General features: G+C 34.2%; 1 protein-coding gene across 3 annotated transcripts; it reads right to left on the bottom strand.

Annotated features, from left to right (window-relative positions):
* Positions 1–2,542: 2,542 nt before the first annotated feature.
* On the bottom strand, positions 2,543–17,401 carry LOC123557476 (receptor-type tyrosine-protein phosphatase alpha-like). 3 transcript variants are annotated; one of them, XM_053543792.1, is made up of 18 exons: positions 17,249–17,401; positions 16,647–16,744; positions 15,617–15,783; positions 15,120–15,207; positions 14,755–14,828; positions 14,387–14,423; positions 14,018–14,115; positions 13,318–13,440; positions 11,741–11,892; positions 10,034–10,169; positions 9,334–9,483; positions 9,005–9,146; positions 8,765–8,817; positions 6,375–6,491; positions 6,069–6,185; positions 5,638–5,804; positions 4,857–4,989; positions 2,543–4,637 (listed from the first exon to the last, which is right to left on the bottom strand). In XM_053543792.1, the coding sequence occupies exons 1-18, from the start codon at positions 17,335–17,337 to the stop codon at positions 4,560–4,562; spliced, it is 2,019 nt and encodes a 672-aa protein (XP_053399767.1). In that variant the 5' UTR covers positions 17,338–17,401; the 3' UTR covers positions 2,543–4,559. The 3 variants fall into 3 exon arrangements, 2 of the variants coding, with proteins under 2 accessions (XP_053399767.1, XP_053399768.1); XM_053543793.1 differs by having other exon boundaries at positions 5,638–5,801; XR_008371036.1 differs by lacking the exon at positions 5,638–5,804.
* Positions 17,402–18,124: the final 723 nt, after the last annotated feature.

The following is an 18,124-nucleotide window of genomic DNA, read 5'->3' as shown; positions in this document are numbered from 1 at the left end:
TGATAAATAAAATATATAATTAAACCTGGTTCAAAGACCATACCTTGTCAATGTATATACGGTTCAACCTGATGAAAAAGACACTTCTATATAGTTGGATATACAGTTGTCAATGTATTAGTGTTCGTCAATGTTTATACTCAGGTCAAAGGTTTAAACACGGACTTAGACTACACCTTTTTCAAGGTAAGGTATATACAGTTGAACTCTGTTTAAAGACCGTGCTTTTGTCGATAAATATACAGTTAAACCCGGTTTAAAGACCACACATTTGTCCATGTATGTATAGTTCAGTACATATTAAAGATTACACTTTCACCTTAATTCAGCTCAACGCCACTGACGTCATGAACGTTATATACAATAAATGTTTATACTATATATAAACTTTCATAGGCTTTCGAGAAATGTTAGCTCTAATACTACAGATATATTGTCTAATTCAGATTTCAGTGTATTCTTAAAAGAATAATGTTAATGATGGCTTATTGCACAATACACCCCTTAAAAGCCTAACCACGCCATTTCCAAATGATAGATTATTAGAGAATTTAAATTGCCATGACAACACAGATATAAAAGTCATATTTTTTAAAATGAATGAATACGTTTGCTGTTTATACCAACGATGCTATTTTTCGCCTATTTACTCAAAAAATCTTTAGTATTAGATATAACAGCTTTTTGTTTTAAGGTACCCATTGTCAACCTTTCTTAAGCCACTGCAGTGTTTTCGGAATCATATTCTAATGCTTGCTGGGACTGTCTTGAAGTTTATTTTGGAAATTAGTAAAATGATGTAAATAAAAAATGTAAAATAATGAGTGAGTTATAGGGAGTATTCATTCATCATGTTCATGTAAGCATTCGTTTTGAATTAATACGTTGAAAAGTTATAATCAGCGTTAATAATGTAAATTAGAGGAAACTTTGTTACATTTTCATTATCAACTAGCCCGTCCACATGGCTGCGATACCACTGGCACTCAAAACAAACAAAAAAGTGTTATCACTCAGCGTGGTTGATACTCCTAGACGTTTCTTTGGTAAACAGATGTGTGATCATGAGCTTTGAACTTCAAGTGTGACATTAACCTTGGACCTAATGACCGGTATATGCACTTAGGATCAATTGATGCTTATTTCATAATAATTCACTCAGTGATTAAGGATATTATGGGGTGGACACAAGTTTGAGCTACTCTATCTTTGATCTCCAAGTGTAACCCCTTGACATTGAACCTAGTGAGTGACTGGAGTTGTGCACTCTACAAGTCGTCTTGGTGAAGTATATATCTGATGATAGTTTTATGAAAATCGTCCAAGCGATTAACTCCAAAAGTGACATTGACATTGAATCAAGTGACATAGGTTGTGCATTCCGCACGCCATCTTTATGAGATGAATATGTCATACCCTTCGTTGTGGTATAGAAGATGGTATGTCACATTTTATACTGACACCGGACTTACCAGTCCTATACATTTCTCTTAATGCTGAGCGCCAAGCAAGGAAGCTAATAGAGCCCTTTTTTACTTCTTTGGTTTGATACGGCCAGAAAGCGAACCCAGGACCTCCAACACCTGAAGCAACTAGGCTACCAAGGCGGATGAAGGGAGAGGAAACGACATTAAGCTATAATACATTATATCATTCCCGATACCTTGCGCCCACGACTTGTAGCATTCCCCCTCCTACGCATTTCCGATACATTATATTCCCTTTACTCCATTTATCTGGTAAAAAGGGATTCTAGCAATTCCGCCTTTTGACACATCACATTCCCTCTCCTCTGACAAAGCAATTTCAATTCTCCGCTCTTCCGATATATAGGGTTACTATAACAGTAGCCTTGTCTTGGATGCTGTATTCGGCTCGAGATAATTTTGCCAGGTCGGATAGCACGAGGCGCGCAAGCGCCGAGTTTGATTCAACTTAACAAAATAGAGCCGAATGCAAAATCCCAGATCTAGCTACTGTTATAATGACCTTTTATAACATACCTCCACGTTTTTGTTTGTAGTTTTATCAAACGATACCTTCAATGTTTTAACAGTTTATCGTTGTTAAAATAGAACTGTTTTTTAGTTATTATGTGCGCTATTTATAGAACAGCGTCAGGGCATGTATTTTAAATGAAAGTAGTCCAACAACATACAATACGAAAGGTACAATACGGATTTTTGTCTGCCTGTTCGTATTTACTTGTTAAATACAAGCCGTCATTTTGTCAAAAGTGATATAGGTTTTTGATAAATAAATTATCCCGTTCTTCGATCTTACGACACATACAACGTTCCTGCTCTTCTATGACACAAAAATACCAACGCAAACAGCGTTTATACTTTTCCAGGACACTGATATCCCGCTCCTCCGCTTTACCAATACAGAGACTACGGAAACATCAACATGTATATATGCATTGTGATAGCTGGGATTTTTTATCGCTAACGCTTACCATAAAATGTAAAATTAAAAAAAGCATCTGTCTCAAGGCCATTTTAAAAAACAGAAATGAAAATAAACAAAGAAGTATAAATCATTGACAGATAAGATGATATATTATTAGTTTCAAAGTACATAAATCATTTTTTTATTTTTATTACATACTGTGCAGCAAACTTGAGTGTTTGTATAGTTGCACAAGTAAATATTCCCTGGGATGAATGTTATTTTTAATTCAAATTTACAATAAGTAACCTTTCTAAAAATGTTCCTTCTTCTTGTTCCTTCATATGGAATATATCTGGTACAAACCTCACGTACCGAATGTGTGTGAAATTATACTTGTGTAATTTATTTTTTTGTGTTTTTCAAAGATATACTAGTAATCTGAACTTTGAATGAGTAAATCTAAATCTGCATGATCTTCATGCGAAGCATCAACCTTTCAACTTTAAGCTTGAATTCTGAACGCGAATTAGTGCCATTCTAGAATCTCAAATTATTAACCAGATGAGAGGTGGATTATTTGTAAATTGTGCAAAAATCATCGCCCTCCAAAACGTCAAGGTTTAAAACTTTTGAACATTTAATTCGGCACGAAAAGTCGATATTAAGCATCAAACATCAAGCACTTGTCTGCCTGCTACATGCACAGCTTGATGGCAGAAACGTTCCGTATGACGGGTTATATGACTGCAACTTAATACCCGCTGTCCACAGTAAGTGTTACATGAAAGTATGTGGGTACCATCTTAAATTTTGATATGTGGGAATAAAACGTGCTATTTTCAAGTTAACTTTTCAAAGCTCTTCATTATATTATTATTATTATTATTATTATTATTATACCAGATATATATAGCGCCCTTTTCATGATAAATTTCACGTTCAAATGCGCTTTACATAGTTCAATGCAGCCACACAGGGCGCATAATTCATCCTCTGCTAGTACAGACACAGAGCGATCTGACCAGAGGGACAGAGTGAGACAAAGCCCCCACGACAGAGAGATCAGAAATCAGATACAGGCTTGTCCGGCTAACTTAGCCTAGCTCGTTGCGAATAGACAGCCTGGTTCTTTAACGTGCCTGTATATCACTGATATACGCAAGGATTGCCTGAGTTCCTGACCAGTACACCTCTAGCTGGGTGGGAAACACTGAAAAGCATTTCTGAAAATTCCCGAGTAGCTGCCGGGGATCGAACCCCCGACCTCAGGATTGGAAGGCCAGTGTGCAAACCACTGATCTATCCGCCCACTTCATGCTGCTATAGGTACAGTCCTAAACGAGAGCACTTGTTGTGGACTGTTTTATGAAAGGAATACTGAAATATATATAACAATGAAGTATATCTTACATAATTACCATCATATAGTATGAATTTTCTATCTAAACACTGTTATCATTCAGGGATCAAATACATTTACTTAATATTCAAATTTAATGCTCTATCTTCCATAAAGGGGCCTCTATTTCTTAATGCTTAAGATCACCGATTTTAAAGCATTTGCCCGTCACCGGTATTGTTTCGAGCCTTACATGGGACGTAGAATTCTTAAAAAATGTGTAGGTTTGATTTTAATTGTTTACAATGATAACACAAAATATTAAAAATAAGGTGCAATAAAAGGCCTCTAATTGATATTTGGCGAATTGTGAAAAATTAAGCACCCGGACCGACGCATATTTTTGGCCATAATTTTTTCTACAACTATGAAAAGTTTCTATTAAATTCTACACTGTGGGATTTTTTCCAAGGTCGAAAATGTTTTCAAAAGAGCAATTTTCTCATAGAAGCCCACTGACTGAAAAACAAAACTTCCATAAACGCAGTGACGTTCCGATGTCGCACGTAAAACAATGATATTGCAAGTTACGTTGCATAGAGAATAGTGTGTAAAATTCGCAAAAAACGTTTGAAAAGACATAAAATCAAAAGTAATTCTGTTTGTATTCTATTATGACACAAAAATGTCTTCAAATGTGAACATCAGATTAAAAAGTACACATTACATTGTGCACCAGAAGAAGGATAGTTCGATCTGAAACTGGTCTCTATTTACATAATAGAAAGTATGAGATACAAAGAATTTCTAACATATTAAACACCTATTATAAGAACACATTTTGATAAATATCATTCTGCTGTATAGTACTTAGAATCGCTTCATAGCAGAATTTGTACTGCTCCTGAAATAAGAAAGTCAAAGATTAAAACAAAACTGTGTAAAGTGTAATCAGTAAAATTAATAAAAAAACTCTGGTCAAACATTTCAAAAACCAAACTTGCTTGACTATTTTTACAATTGTAACTTTAAGAAAACTTTCCGTGAAACTATTCGCAATCGAAGTAACAGTATGAAATAAAATGTAGAATGAGCTTATTAACCAAAAAATGTTAAAACTCACCAAAGTCGACACAGAATCTCTGTCCAGATGGCGAATGTTTTTCACCGAATCTATTATGTTCACATTGCCTTCTTTACTCATACGTGCTTGTTCATTCTGAATAACACACACTACTCCACATCTGCTGGAACCGCTGAAAATTGAAAGGCGTTTATTTCAAGGCCAGTATTTTATTGTGGTTTAGTTTATACTAGTTTATTTTAGGTCGACTGTGAAGCCAGTTCTACAACTTATGTTAATCACTGTCGACACCTCATTCTTGGTGGAATCCATCGCCGACAGGGTATAAGAGTAGAGAAGACAGTTTCCCTTTAAATGAGTGCCAAGCAAGGGGGATTCTGGTACCATTTTTCACGTCTTTGGTATGACGCGGCCGGGGATCGAACCCACGACCTATTGTGATTTACAAAAGATAGGAATATAAGTTTTTATTTCGTAAGAATATTTAAAGATCTTTAACAACCAAAATTGCATTTCAATTTTACGTCAACATGATTTAGTGATAGTAATTAACTTTTTGTCGCACGATTTTCTGTAGTTTACAGTAAGTGCTTCTTCCTCTGGTAACTTAACTTCTCTTCATGTTTTTTCTTTCCGTACCTCAGAGCAATCAAAATATCACCCAGCCACAAGGCTTATATAGCTTTACCTCCTCTTATCTAACAACCACTAAAACTGCCCCCAGTGTCACAATTTTTGTATACCTTATTCCTAAATACTTATCATATACTAAAATTGTCTCCCCATCAAATCAGTTCTGAGCACTTAATAAACTAATTACCTATCAGCCAATAAAATTGTTTCCCCATCACAATTTTGATGCTGCTTTGAGTGTACATCTGACAAAAGGCCTAGTAATGACAGCACATTTCTCGGTGTGTTTTCTACATTCTTCCGGTCAAAATATTCGTACTGCTGTATATTTCTTGCTACTTTTATGCCGCTCTGCTGATGAAATTACAATGTACATCAATATTGTACAAGTGTATAAATATTACATTATAAATATTCAGTTTTAAATTATTCATTTACCGCTATACATAATGTAGCTCTGTCGACTTAATATTTTACTATAAATCTTGAAATCAAGTCAAGTTATAACTCAATTTGTATTCTTTATATGAATACTATACATGTACCTGGTAATAATTTGGTCAGTACATTGTCATACCATGTTAAATAATGTGTTTAAAGAAATGAACATATCATTACCTCAGTGTTCATAATTGAAAATTCTTTCCGCATCCAGTTTTCTAACTTTGTCTGGTTGGAAATTTTAACATCGAAGTGACCCACGTTCATGTCAGTGATTAAACCAGGAGCGCCTTCCTGTATGTAAAAACATTATCACTATCTTACTAATGTGAAATACTGGTCCGAGATTTTATAGATTTTCAAAATCGTTTTGATTATCTTATAGATTCATATATGTTTGTGTCACATGCATGAACAATAAAGTTAATAAAAGTATGTTTTCAAAGAATAATCGGTTAAAGAAATGCATTTAATAATAATTACCTGTAACTGTAGGACTGTTGTCACATTCGAAGATAATATTAAATTTAGAAAGACTTCAGTCATGTTTGAATCAGTTGGAACTGTTTTCACAAGAAGCGTTTGTTTCTCCTGATTGTTCTACGAAGAAACATATATAAATGTTTAACTTATTTGCGAGTGAAACTCGACCTCTACTACGAAATGATATCATAGGGAAGAAATATTCAAGAAGGGAGGCTTTAATACAAAAATTTATTCTATATCTATTTTATCTATCCAATCGCAAGCGTTCATTTGCAACACGTGACCGTACAATATTTATAGGTTATTAGCTTTGTATCGGGAAATATGCACGAGTTCTCAGCGGAAATATTGCGGCACTTTAGGAGCGCAATATTCTTCCGCTGAAGAACGAGTGCATATTTCCCGATGCAAAGATAATAACCTTTTTATTACATACACATCTACACGTATAAATATAATGTAAATATCATAAATTTGTTCAATAGCCTGAATAGGATCACAATACTGAACTAAATAGAAAAAAAATAGTGCAAGAACAAACACTGAATTACGTCACGCACCCGATATGAAATTCAGGCGTCAGTGTATGGAAAAATATTGACGTTTCCGGTACCAGTGTAACTTAACGGGGAATAGAAACATGTATGTAATAAATTACGGTATTTGGATGCACGTGCGTACAAAAATCCTGTATTTTCTGTATTTGGACGCACGCGCGTACATAAAATCCTGTATTTTCTGTATTTGGACGGTTCAACAGTCCCATGTTAAACATACGATAAAGCCCGAAACGCGTGGAAATGTTCCGAATGTAAATCGGATGAAGTAGGCGCTCTATATATAGAGCTTGATTATTCGTCTTGAAATCTGGATTTAATTTGAGTACACACAAGGTTATAACACACTAAATAGCCACCACTATATATTCTATATAAAATGACAAGTTTTCACAATGCTGCAATACACACCTAGACCCATTTTAAATTTCTTTAACTTACATTTTCTTGTAGAGCAACATTTATACTGTAAAAATATCTAAAGAAAAGTAGTGGTCATGTTTGATGCAAGAAAAATATTTCTGGTCAAACGGACACACCGTAATTTTTACACTGAAATGACAATCACAATTTAGGGTAGGGGTGTATGAATAAATTTCACATGTTAAATCAGTTTGGAGTCTTTTTTCAACATGCAAATGCTACCAGTATGTCAAGTATAGGCATGCAATATGATTTCAACCAATGTATAGCAATGATTTCAAGGAAAAATCCTTCTTACAGCAAAAAAAAAACTGAGAACTATTTGAATCCGCCATTATGCGACTACCATTTTTTCATAGGTGCTCAGGCTATTTAGTGTCTGTATGCCTATAAGAATACACACAAAAACGATTCAAGTGGTAGCAATGCTATCTGATTTAGATATTAAAACGTTCGTTAATAATCAAAAACTTAAAAATACAGTAAAAAGATCATCAGATGTTGGAATATTTGAAAAGTCGCTAAATGAAGCCGTTCCGGACGAAACCTAGAAATTGGAAGATATCAGCCCTGACTGTCTGAAGAGCTACCTCAGCAGTTTTTATTTAACGTTTTAGAAACAAAATGGAGAAGATTAATGAATGGCAGCGGACGGTCGGTCAGCTTCCAAAACATGTCTGCTCACTAATTCAGTTTTCATCGGATCTTCACCAAACTTGCTGAAAATGTTTGTGGGCATAACATCACGGCCAATTTCGATTAACCAGCCAAATTGTACCAGGCACTCTGACTATAGTCCTTGAATTACTCGAAAAACAAAGAATTTAGCCTTGTCCGCTATCTTAAGTCGAACAGTTTTCATCCGATCTTCACCAAACTATCTGACAATGTTTGTGGGCATAACACCTCACATTTTTAATTTAAACTGTTATTATAGTAAGATAAAATAGATATAGAATAAAAAAATTTATTTAACATTGCACTGTACAATACGAGATATATTTGGACGAGTACCCAGCTGAGAAAACCATATTGAACTCGCCTAGCGGCTCGTCCAATGTGTTTTTCTCAGCTGGGTACTCGTCCAAATATATCTCCGTATTGTACAGAGCAATGTTAAATAACCTAATAATATATTGGCAATTTACTTGAAGTCTTAAAATGTAATAAAAATATATTAAAAGTCAGTCTACTAGTATATTTTCAAATATTAGAACATTCAGTGATTAAATGAAACAGATAAACACAATCTTATACAATATATATGAAAAGTTCGGTAAACCGACACTTTTCACAGCAACACTTCAACTTCACGTTCTAGTTCGTATTTACATATTTCTACACACAAGGTAACTACGATGATGAAACTTTATATAATATTTTGTTCTGGCTTACATCTGTACTTACTATAAGATATAATTTATGCAGCTTTGTTCCTTCGTTTGTTTGGTTGTTCGGCTCTGAAAAGAAGACTGTTGAATTAAAAATGTAGGTTAATGGATTTTATGCCTTTTGACCAACTTAAACGGACGATGTCTTTAAATTTCCTTTCAATTTTTTAATTTTCCTTTTTTCGGTAATGAAATAATTATGTTATCAAAATTGTGATCATATATTTCGCCTTAGAATTGAGAAGAGTGTACTTACTAATGCTTAATGTTTCACTAACGTTGGTATACACTGCCTCAGTTTCCGCTGGAATATTCTTTCCGATGTCATCAGCTGCATTACTTTCTGATGGTGTACTATTCACCATTGGTTCACTGTCATTCAGACTCGATTCAATGAGCTACATAAAACCAAACATAATATTTAATTAAATGCATTGACATTTGGTAGGTCAAATAAAATCGTGATGCATCGTCTTAATGCCATATTTGGAATAAAATTCTAAACCACTATCGATATAAATTTTTCCGACCATTTGTGACATTATAGCGTTGCTTACTGTATAATGGTAGGAACAAAGTACTTACGTCAAACTGAATCTCTAGATTTGATTTTTCACTGCCCTTCTGTTTCTCTAACAGATAACTATACGTGTGTTCAAACTGGTCTGTCTTCACAAAATGAGTCCCAAATAACAGTGCTTCTGATACAGCCTCGTGCATGTATACATACTGCTCCTAAACAAAAGTCAACAATCTTCTTATCTAATTAAAGAAATAATTTTATTTGCATTCTTTAACTAGCTATCTATCTTAGGATTTGTAAATAGTCATACACTTTATCACCTGACAATTACATTTTTATAATCATTCTGTCTTCATAAATTTATGCTGTTTTCGAAAGTTATCGTTTCAGCAGATTCTAAGTTATGTAGTGTTACTACTATAAAATCCATCTCGTTTACAAATATCTATAATTAAAACGTCACATACACCAGCTAGGATCCGCCAGCGTATGGACAATTGTTTTCCTAACATCTTAAATACTGTCTTGATGGAAATGTTAATATTATCTATAATGAAAAAAAAAAAAAAAAAAAAAAATAAAAATAAAAGAAGCACACGGAATGCATATACAAGTGTAACAATGCAAAAATCAGTCAAAATAAATCTTCATGTTTATGAAGAAAGCAATCTTCATGTTTATGAAGAAAGCAATTTCAGAAATTGCTTAAATTGAGAGTAAATTAAAACGTACACAAGTAAGCTCTGTATGTTACTAGATTACCTTTGTTTGTACCATGGAAGTTCTCTGTCTTCGCAACGTTTCTACCATCTGTGCTGGTCTGATACTTCCTTCAGTAACACCTTGATTATACAGGTTGTCCAGGGCAATAAATGTCCCGGTACGTCCTATTCCCGCACTGTAATATACATATGCATAATTATACAGGTTGTCTAGGGCAATAAATAGCCCGGTGCGTCCTATTCCTGCACTGCAATATACATATGTATAATAATACAGTTTTCTAGGGCAATACATGTCCCGGTACGTCCTATACCCGCACTGCAATATACATGTGCATAACTATACAGGTTGTCTAGGGCAATAAATGTCCCGGTACGTCCTATTCCTGCACTGCAATATACATATGCATAACTATACAGGTTATCTAGGACACTAAATGTCCATGTACGTCCTATTCCCGAACTGCAATATACATATGCATAATTATACAGGTTGTCTAGGACAATAAATGTCCCGGTACGTCCCATTCCTGCACTGCAATATACATACGCATAATTATACAGGTTGTTTAGGGCAATAAATGTCCCGGTACGTCCCATTCCCGCACTGCAATATACATATGCATAATTATACAGGTTGTCTTGGATAATAAATGTCCCGGTTAGTCCTATTTCCGCAATGCAATAAACATATGCATAATTAAACAGGTTGTCTAGGGCAATAAATGTTCAGGTGCGTCCTATTCCCGCACTGCAATTATGCATAGTTATACATGTTGTCTAGGGCAATAAATGTCCCGGTACGTCCTATTCCCGCACTGCAATTATGCATAATTATACATGTTGTCTAGGGCAATAAATATCCCGGCATATCCTATTCAGTCACTGCAATTATGCATAATTATACAGGTTGTCTAGGGCAATAAATGTCCCGGTACGTCCTATTCCCGCACTGCAATATACATATGCATAATTATACAGGTTGTCTAAGACAGTAAATGTCCCGGTACGTCCTATTCCCGCAATGCACATAATTAAACATGCTATCTATGACAATACATGTCCCGGCACGTCCTATTTCCGCACTGCAATTATGCATAATTATACATGTTGTCTAGGGCAATAAATATGCCGGCATATCCTATTCAGTCACTGCAATTATGCATAATTATACAGGTTGTCTAGGACAATAAATGTCCCGGTACGTCCCATTCCTGCACTGCAATATACATATGCATAATTATACAGGTTGTTTAGGGCAATAAATGTCCCGGTACGTCCCATTCCCGCACTGCAATATACATATGCATAATTATACAGGTTGTCTAGGACAATAAATGTCCCGGTACGTCCTATTTCCGCAATGCAATAAACATATGCATAATTAAACAGGTTGTCTAGGGCAATAAATGTTCCGGTACGTCCTATTCCCGCACTGCAATCATGCATTATTATATATGTTGTCTAGGGCAATAAATGTCCCGGTACGTCCTATTCCCGCACTGCAATTATGCATAATTATACATGTTGTCTAGGGCAATTAATATCCCGGCATATCCTATTCAGTCACTGCAATTATGCATAATTATACAGGTTGTCTAGGGCAATAAATGTCCCGGTACGTCCACGTGTCTACGATTTGATATTCCAGCTCAATGCTACAAGTAGTCCCCGTCGTTTGTAAGATTGAAAAAGATGCTAAATACACACACATTTCAGTTACGATGGATTATAATCAGGAAGGTACCTGCAATGTACCACTATTGGATATTTTCCATCTATTGTTCCCTCTCTGACAATTCTCCAGAAGTTGACAAGGCTCCATGCTGTATCTGGTGTTGTTTTATCAGGCCAAGATGTGAAGTGATACTGTTTTACTATTCGGGTTTCATCGCCTTTCTGTAAACAAAAGAAATACAATTACTGTTTAACCCGCCCATTCAGTAGCATTTATATTTCTCTTAACCTTTACAACAAAATCATTCAGATTTACTAATCTAAAGCACTGGTGTACTGTTGTAAAACTTTCAGGATATCCTAGTTACAAAAACGGCATTCTCGTGAAAAAAATAGAAATATTTCGATTTTTTCATAACTGTAATGGGGCATCATTTTGTAAAATAATTCACATGGCCGTAGAATTGTCATAATGAAATATATCTTAAAATTCAAAAAGATCCTACTACTACTCCTGGAGACCTTTACAATTATCTATAACTTGCATCTGAACCTTACAAAATAAAACAATTCACAAAACGTTTGCTTCCAGTAAATACTGTAAAGATACTAAATTCTACATACTAAAATTCAATTAATTTTCTAGGAAAATGGTTGAAAATAAAGATTAACTGGGCTTTGTTTTAAATGAAGAAGCATCAAAATCTGATTAATTGATAAAGAAACAATAAAAAACACAGTATGTCAAACAAAAATGTGCACTCTCAAATGTATTCTTTTCAGACGATACAATGGCTTGTGATCTCCAAAGATACAGTTTCGTCCAATACAAATAAAAATCAAATTGAATAGCTAATGTCCAAATCCAAAAAAAAAAAAAAACACAATAAAATAAAATTTGAAAAAAAAATCGACAAGAAATCATGACAGCGTCTTCAGTTATTAGTCTCAAAGTAAAAACCTCATCGACCTCTGACGACCTGTACAACAAAAAATTAGCAGGTTCCATAGTTTGAAATTCATAGACCAAAGTGTTATCCACTTACTGACCCTAAATCGTTTCTGAATCTAGAATTTGACCTTAAACTAACATGCACTATAAGAAATCCGTTTCACTAGCACACTATATTAAGCAATCATCTTGTAAAAAACAAGAAGAAGGGACCAGTAAGAAAATCACATTCAAAGAATGCAGCTTTCAATGCAGCAACGATAACTTTTCTTGTCAGAAGGCTTCAACATTTTTCAGTTATTAATCAAATAAATTACCAGCAAAGAGGCAGTATGATAATGCTATAACAAACAAGTCAAACCACTGTATAAAATATCATGTATGAATACCATTTCTTTTTTTGCAATGGTCATTAATCCCATAATGCAAATTCGCTCAACCATCCTATTATGTTGAATCCTTGCATCAGACAATATCAATATCTCTAAGACCTTGGTCTTCTACTTACAACCTCCCATAGACAAAAGATTATCCAATCGTCACAAGCAATCCTAGTATGAAATAGTGTTATGATTATTTATTAAAGGCAAATTATTTGGAAAATATATTGGTCTTGCGGAAGGCTGATCGACATGAGGAAAGCAATAAGTTAATCACACATTATCCAAGTGTTGCGAGGTAGGGTTGAAACATACGTGATTAATTTCCAGATTTCTAATCACAAAGTCACTGGACTTTACTTCTTTGAGAAGCTTCACCGCAATATTCCCAAATGAAATGGATTCATCATCCATTGGCCAATATTGAAGACATTTTTGCTAAAAGAAAAAAATAAACAATTATTATCACGACAAAAGCCGACATGGAGGTATATTTATGAATCCTTCTTTACGCGGGTATATATCACAACGTAAATAGTTACATAGCAAGATTTGGTGGCGTGGCCGAGCGGTTAAGGTTACTGACTTCGAATCTTTTACTCCTCACCATTGTGGGCGCGATGTAGAGGTTTTCCTTGTGAGAAAGCCATTCAGTAGGCTTGCGAAAGGTCGATGGTTCAATAAAGGTACCCGCCCATCTTTTAATGGTTGGATATACCCCCACCACAAAAGGCTGGAAAGTCATCATTTGGCCTATAACTGTGTCGGTGTAACGTTAAACCACTCAAAAACGAAATAAACATTTAGATAAACAAGGTATCTTGTGAGAAACAATTCAGCTGTCTTGCGAAAGGTCAATGGTTCTGTCGAGTTCTTCGACCATGCTGAAATAATTTCGGATGGGCAACTTGGGCCTCCATTCACGCCCAAAAGCTAAAAAGTGCTAAATAACATAAATTGTGCAAATGCGAATGCAAAACAAAATGATACATAGCCAACGGCAAAATATTCTTACCACACCGAGTTCAAATATATTGGTCAACATGACAATATCTGTGCAGCGTTGTTGCCAAATCATCCTCCAAAAATCATCAACCATTTCTTTTGTGGGACCTTTATGTAACAAAAGCAACAAGAAGCTACATTTAACCAACCAGATCATACACCTTCTAAGGCAACATCATGGAAAAAGAATCAACAACCAAAGAACTTAGTAAAACTTGTTGTTGCATGGAACTGTGATTAAAATAAAGTAAAATAAAAGAGTGGTCAAACCAAATAATACAATTGATCAAATCTGTCTGTCATATTTTCATAGCGTCACGCTTTCGAAAAATATCTTATTCACAAAGTAATGCAGTTAATGTATAATAAATGAATATACCTTGAGAGGCAATAAATTTTTCAAGTTTCTCGTATCCCTGAAAAAAGAAACTCTGAAAATTACATGTATTAATCAAATTTCAAAAGAGAGAGGGTTTAAGCATTTTAACCTTCATAAAGTTACATGGCTTACATGAAAAATGTATAAGAAAATGACAGAACTGTCATTTGTTACATCGAAAAAATAACTCGGTTGGTTATTTGACGTGGTCTTAGTTTAGGCATTAATTCATTCAGTTTTTATTTATAGTTAATTGCTTGACATCTATAAGGGAATATAAGGGTATAGTTATACATATAAATCTATGATATATGCACTTTACAAACACTGAAACTACCCGATATATCTAAGTATAGACTTGTACTCACATCAATAAAGGACGCGTTGATATAATCACCTTCAGACTGATCATTTGGCTTCAAACAAACACGATTTTCATCATCTTTAATAAACAAAATGTCAATTTGTAACATTTATATATAAATGATGTTCAATATCTGGTCAAACATAAAATGAGTTATATTTTGAATTTGTGTCTAGATAACGCATGCATCTTTTTCTGTTTAGCCACACTGTTATTGATTAGATATTTGGACCTAAGTTATTAACCATTTTTTTCACCTGTATATAACAATATACGATTGCCTTAAACACAAACATTTACATTTAACTACTTTAAGACAGTATAATTTTTATTTCAATTGCAACAGAATAAGTGACATCATGTACATACAAGCATAGACCTCTTTATATCTATTTTTCAGTTTGTTCTGTGATTCTCTGGCACATTTGCACTCAAGTTGCAAGCCTTTCTTGAAACCCTGAATAATATTGCAAGATTCTTAAATTAAGTTATTGTCCCTTTCAGCACAAAAGACTTTGTCTAAATGATTTTTTCTGAAAGATCTTCATGACTTTTCAACGTTTAAATTTTTAAGGGAAGTTAACTTTGACGTAATACTTCAGGGCACATGGTATTTATAATCCTATTTGTACATTTATTAAGTACATCTAAAGCACAGGAAATATGAACCATTAATACTAGCATCCTAATATAAGTTAAGTTCCAATATAACATGAACGTAAATCAATACAAGGTAAGTTTACAGCTTTTAAAGTTTTGAACAAACAATTGCCAAATACGAAGATTTAAGCTTTTTATCCACATTTGTATTACATGCATAATACTCTGTAACATGTCTTTATTATACCTGTCTTTCAGATGCTTACTTCAAATTCTTTGTAAAATTGTTTACAGTCATCTGCCATTCCATCATGTATGTAATCCCATATTTGATGTATCTTGATATCTTCCTTCCTTGGAGCGAAATCATAATATTCAATCTCTTCAGGTGCTACATTAGCAAAAGTCACAGTTCTCTGAACAAGTTCCGGGTCTGTAAAAGTAAGAAACAAGACGATCGGTAACACCGATGGATGCTCCCCGAAATTACTGTAGCATAAGGTGCTTTTCAGTAAGTTATGTTAAGGTGAAATGTGGTCAGCAAAAGTTGTGATTCTTTAACACTGCACTCCCTCTCACTGAAGTATGAAATCAATATCTTACATAGCATTTGAGTTATGCCCCGGACAAGGTTTTCAAAAAAGAAAGAGAAGAAAAAAATGGGACCACCTAGAGTTATGGTTACTTGTCACTGCACTAACCTTTATCAATATGTAAAGTATGAATGCAATACCTTATATAGTATTTAAGTTATGCTCCGGACAAGGTTTGTACAAAAAAGGAGATAATTAATCACTGCACTCCCTCTATCTAAACTCTATCAATATCTAAAGTATCAAGTCAATACCTTGCATAGTATTCGAGTTATGCCCCGGACAAAGTTTTCAACAAAAGGGAGGTCATTCAAAAATGAGACCACCTAAAGTTATGGTTCCTTGTTACTGCACTTTCTTTTAATGAGCTCAGTCACTGTATACATTTACAACTTGGTATCTTTAATACTTTTCTAGTTATTCTCCGGACAAGAAGTGTGACGGACGGACAGACGGACGGACGTACAAGGTGGCGTGTTTATGCTCAACCCCGCTTCGGGGAGCATAAAAACTCCAATATATTTTTTCAGCAGTACAGTTGTTATGAAGCATTATAAGCAATTTGGAACAGATATACAATAATGGATAAGAACCCATTTCTTTTTCAAAACAGTTTCATATTTAAATATACAAACCTCGAAGTTAGTTTTAACGCTTTCTAAATGCTTAGGCTGAGTATAATATTTATTTGTTTTCACCAAACCTTTATTTGGAATGCTCGGTATATCATCTTTATTTTTGTCGTTCGTATTGTCAGCTTCAGTGACATCAGCATCTTTACCAGGAATGCGCTTTTGTCTCCTAAAATTAAAAAAGAATTAAACTTGAAATGTCATTGATAAAAAACACTATTTAAAATTTCAAATACAAGTTTCAACATCTTTTCTTTCTAATTATTGCATAGCGTTTTTACAATCTTCAATTTTACAATATACACATTTGTAAACTGTTTATTTTAGTTGATATCGAAGCACAACGACGAAAGCTGTATCCTTGAGCACATATAGGTAAATATCCCAAACTATAACTATATACATACCTCTTTATCGAAACGCCAATAATGCGAACTTTCGAGCTTATACAATCAGTCCAGTACCCGCTTTTATGTATTTTTTCTACATAGTTTTACGATATATTTTCCGTCTGCATTGTACTTTTTAATATAGACTTATGACATATTTTTCTTCTGTCTTTTGCTTTTCTACATAGAGTTCTGATATATATTTTCCTCTGTTTTGTTCTTTTCTACATAGAATAGTTTCTGTTGTAAGTATTTCTACATTTGAAGTTACGATTCAATAATACCTTTTACGAAGAATGACAATTGTCACTACCACCACAGCCAGTACAACAAAAGCTAAACTCATGGGAATTCCGACTGTTGCACCTAACATCCGATTTGAATTTTCATCTTGCACTAGTTCTTCGTTTCCTTAAAGCAATAATTTTCTAAGATCATTAAATCAGAAATATAAAATTTAAAAGGTTCTATGAATATATATACTTTTACTAGGTACCCAAGTATTTAACCTGCGGGAAAAATGGATCGTGAAAATAGGTAAATAATTCATATTAAGGACGGCAGTATTCAAAACAACAACGTTTCCACTGATATTCAGAATTAAAGAAAATGTACAGTCGACATCGTACATGCAATCTGTATCAAGTGACCACTATAAATTCGTCCCAAATGTTTTACTACAAAAATACACGACCAGAGACCACAAAAACAGGCCCCAGGACATAACATTACCTGCAAAAGTACTTATTAAACGACCGTGTATAGAATTTTAATCATATGATTGCAAAAAAAACCACCAAAAAAAACCCCAAAAAAAACCAAACAAACAAACAAACAACAATTACATCTTTTAAGAGACCATTCTATATAGAAACCACTTTTTGGAGGTCCCCTGGGTGGCCTCTTAATTCAATGTCGACTGTAGCTATCTTTTCACGATTATATGTCATTTCTAAGGTTCAAACTATTACACAAGTTCAAACATTTTCAACTGTATATATATGATATATTCATTCATTTTAACATACGGATTTGTAATAGTTTTAACAATTAATTCACAGTAGGTCAACCACGTGACAGAGAAAGACTTTCCGCTAAATACTGCGGTAAAACATGTTACATACCTATTTATATTTCAAATATATACACAATCGTAAAAT

The sequence above is a fragment of the Mercenaria mercenaria genome, chromosome 5 (assembly GCF_021730395.1).
Source record: "Mercenaria mercenaria strain notata chromosome 5, MADL_Memer_1, whole genome shotgun sequence".
Lineage (NCBI taxonomy): Eukaryota > Metazoa > Mollusca > Bivalvia > Venerida > Veneridae > Mercenaria > Mercenaria mercenaria.
Note: the sequence above shows the minus strand (reverse complement) of the source record. Positions and strands in the feature narration are given on the sequence as shown.

Coding starts and splice junctions, on each gene's coding strand:
- LOC123557476 (XM_053543792.1), bottom strand. CDS start 17,337: ATGTTAGGTGCAACAGTCGGAATTCCCATGAGTTTAGCTTTTGTTGTA. Junction 9,147..9,333: donor ATCTAGAGATTCAGTTTGAC/GTAAGTACTTTG, acceptor GGTTTTATGTAG/CTCATTGAATCGAGTCTGAA. Junction 6,186..6,374: donor CAACAGTCCTACAGTTACAG/GTAATTATTATT, acceptor TTTTACATACAG/GAAGGCGCTCCTGGTTTAAT.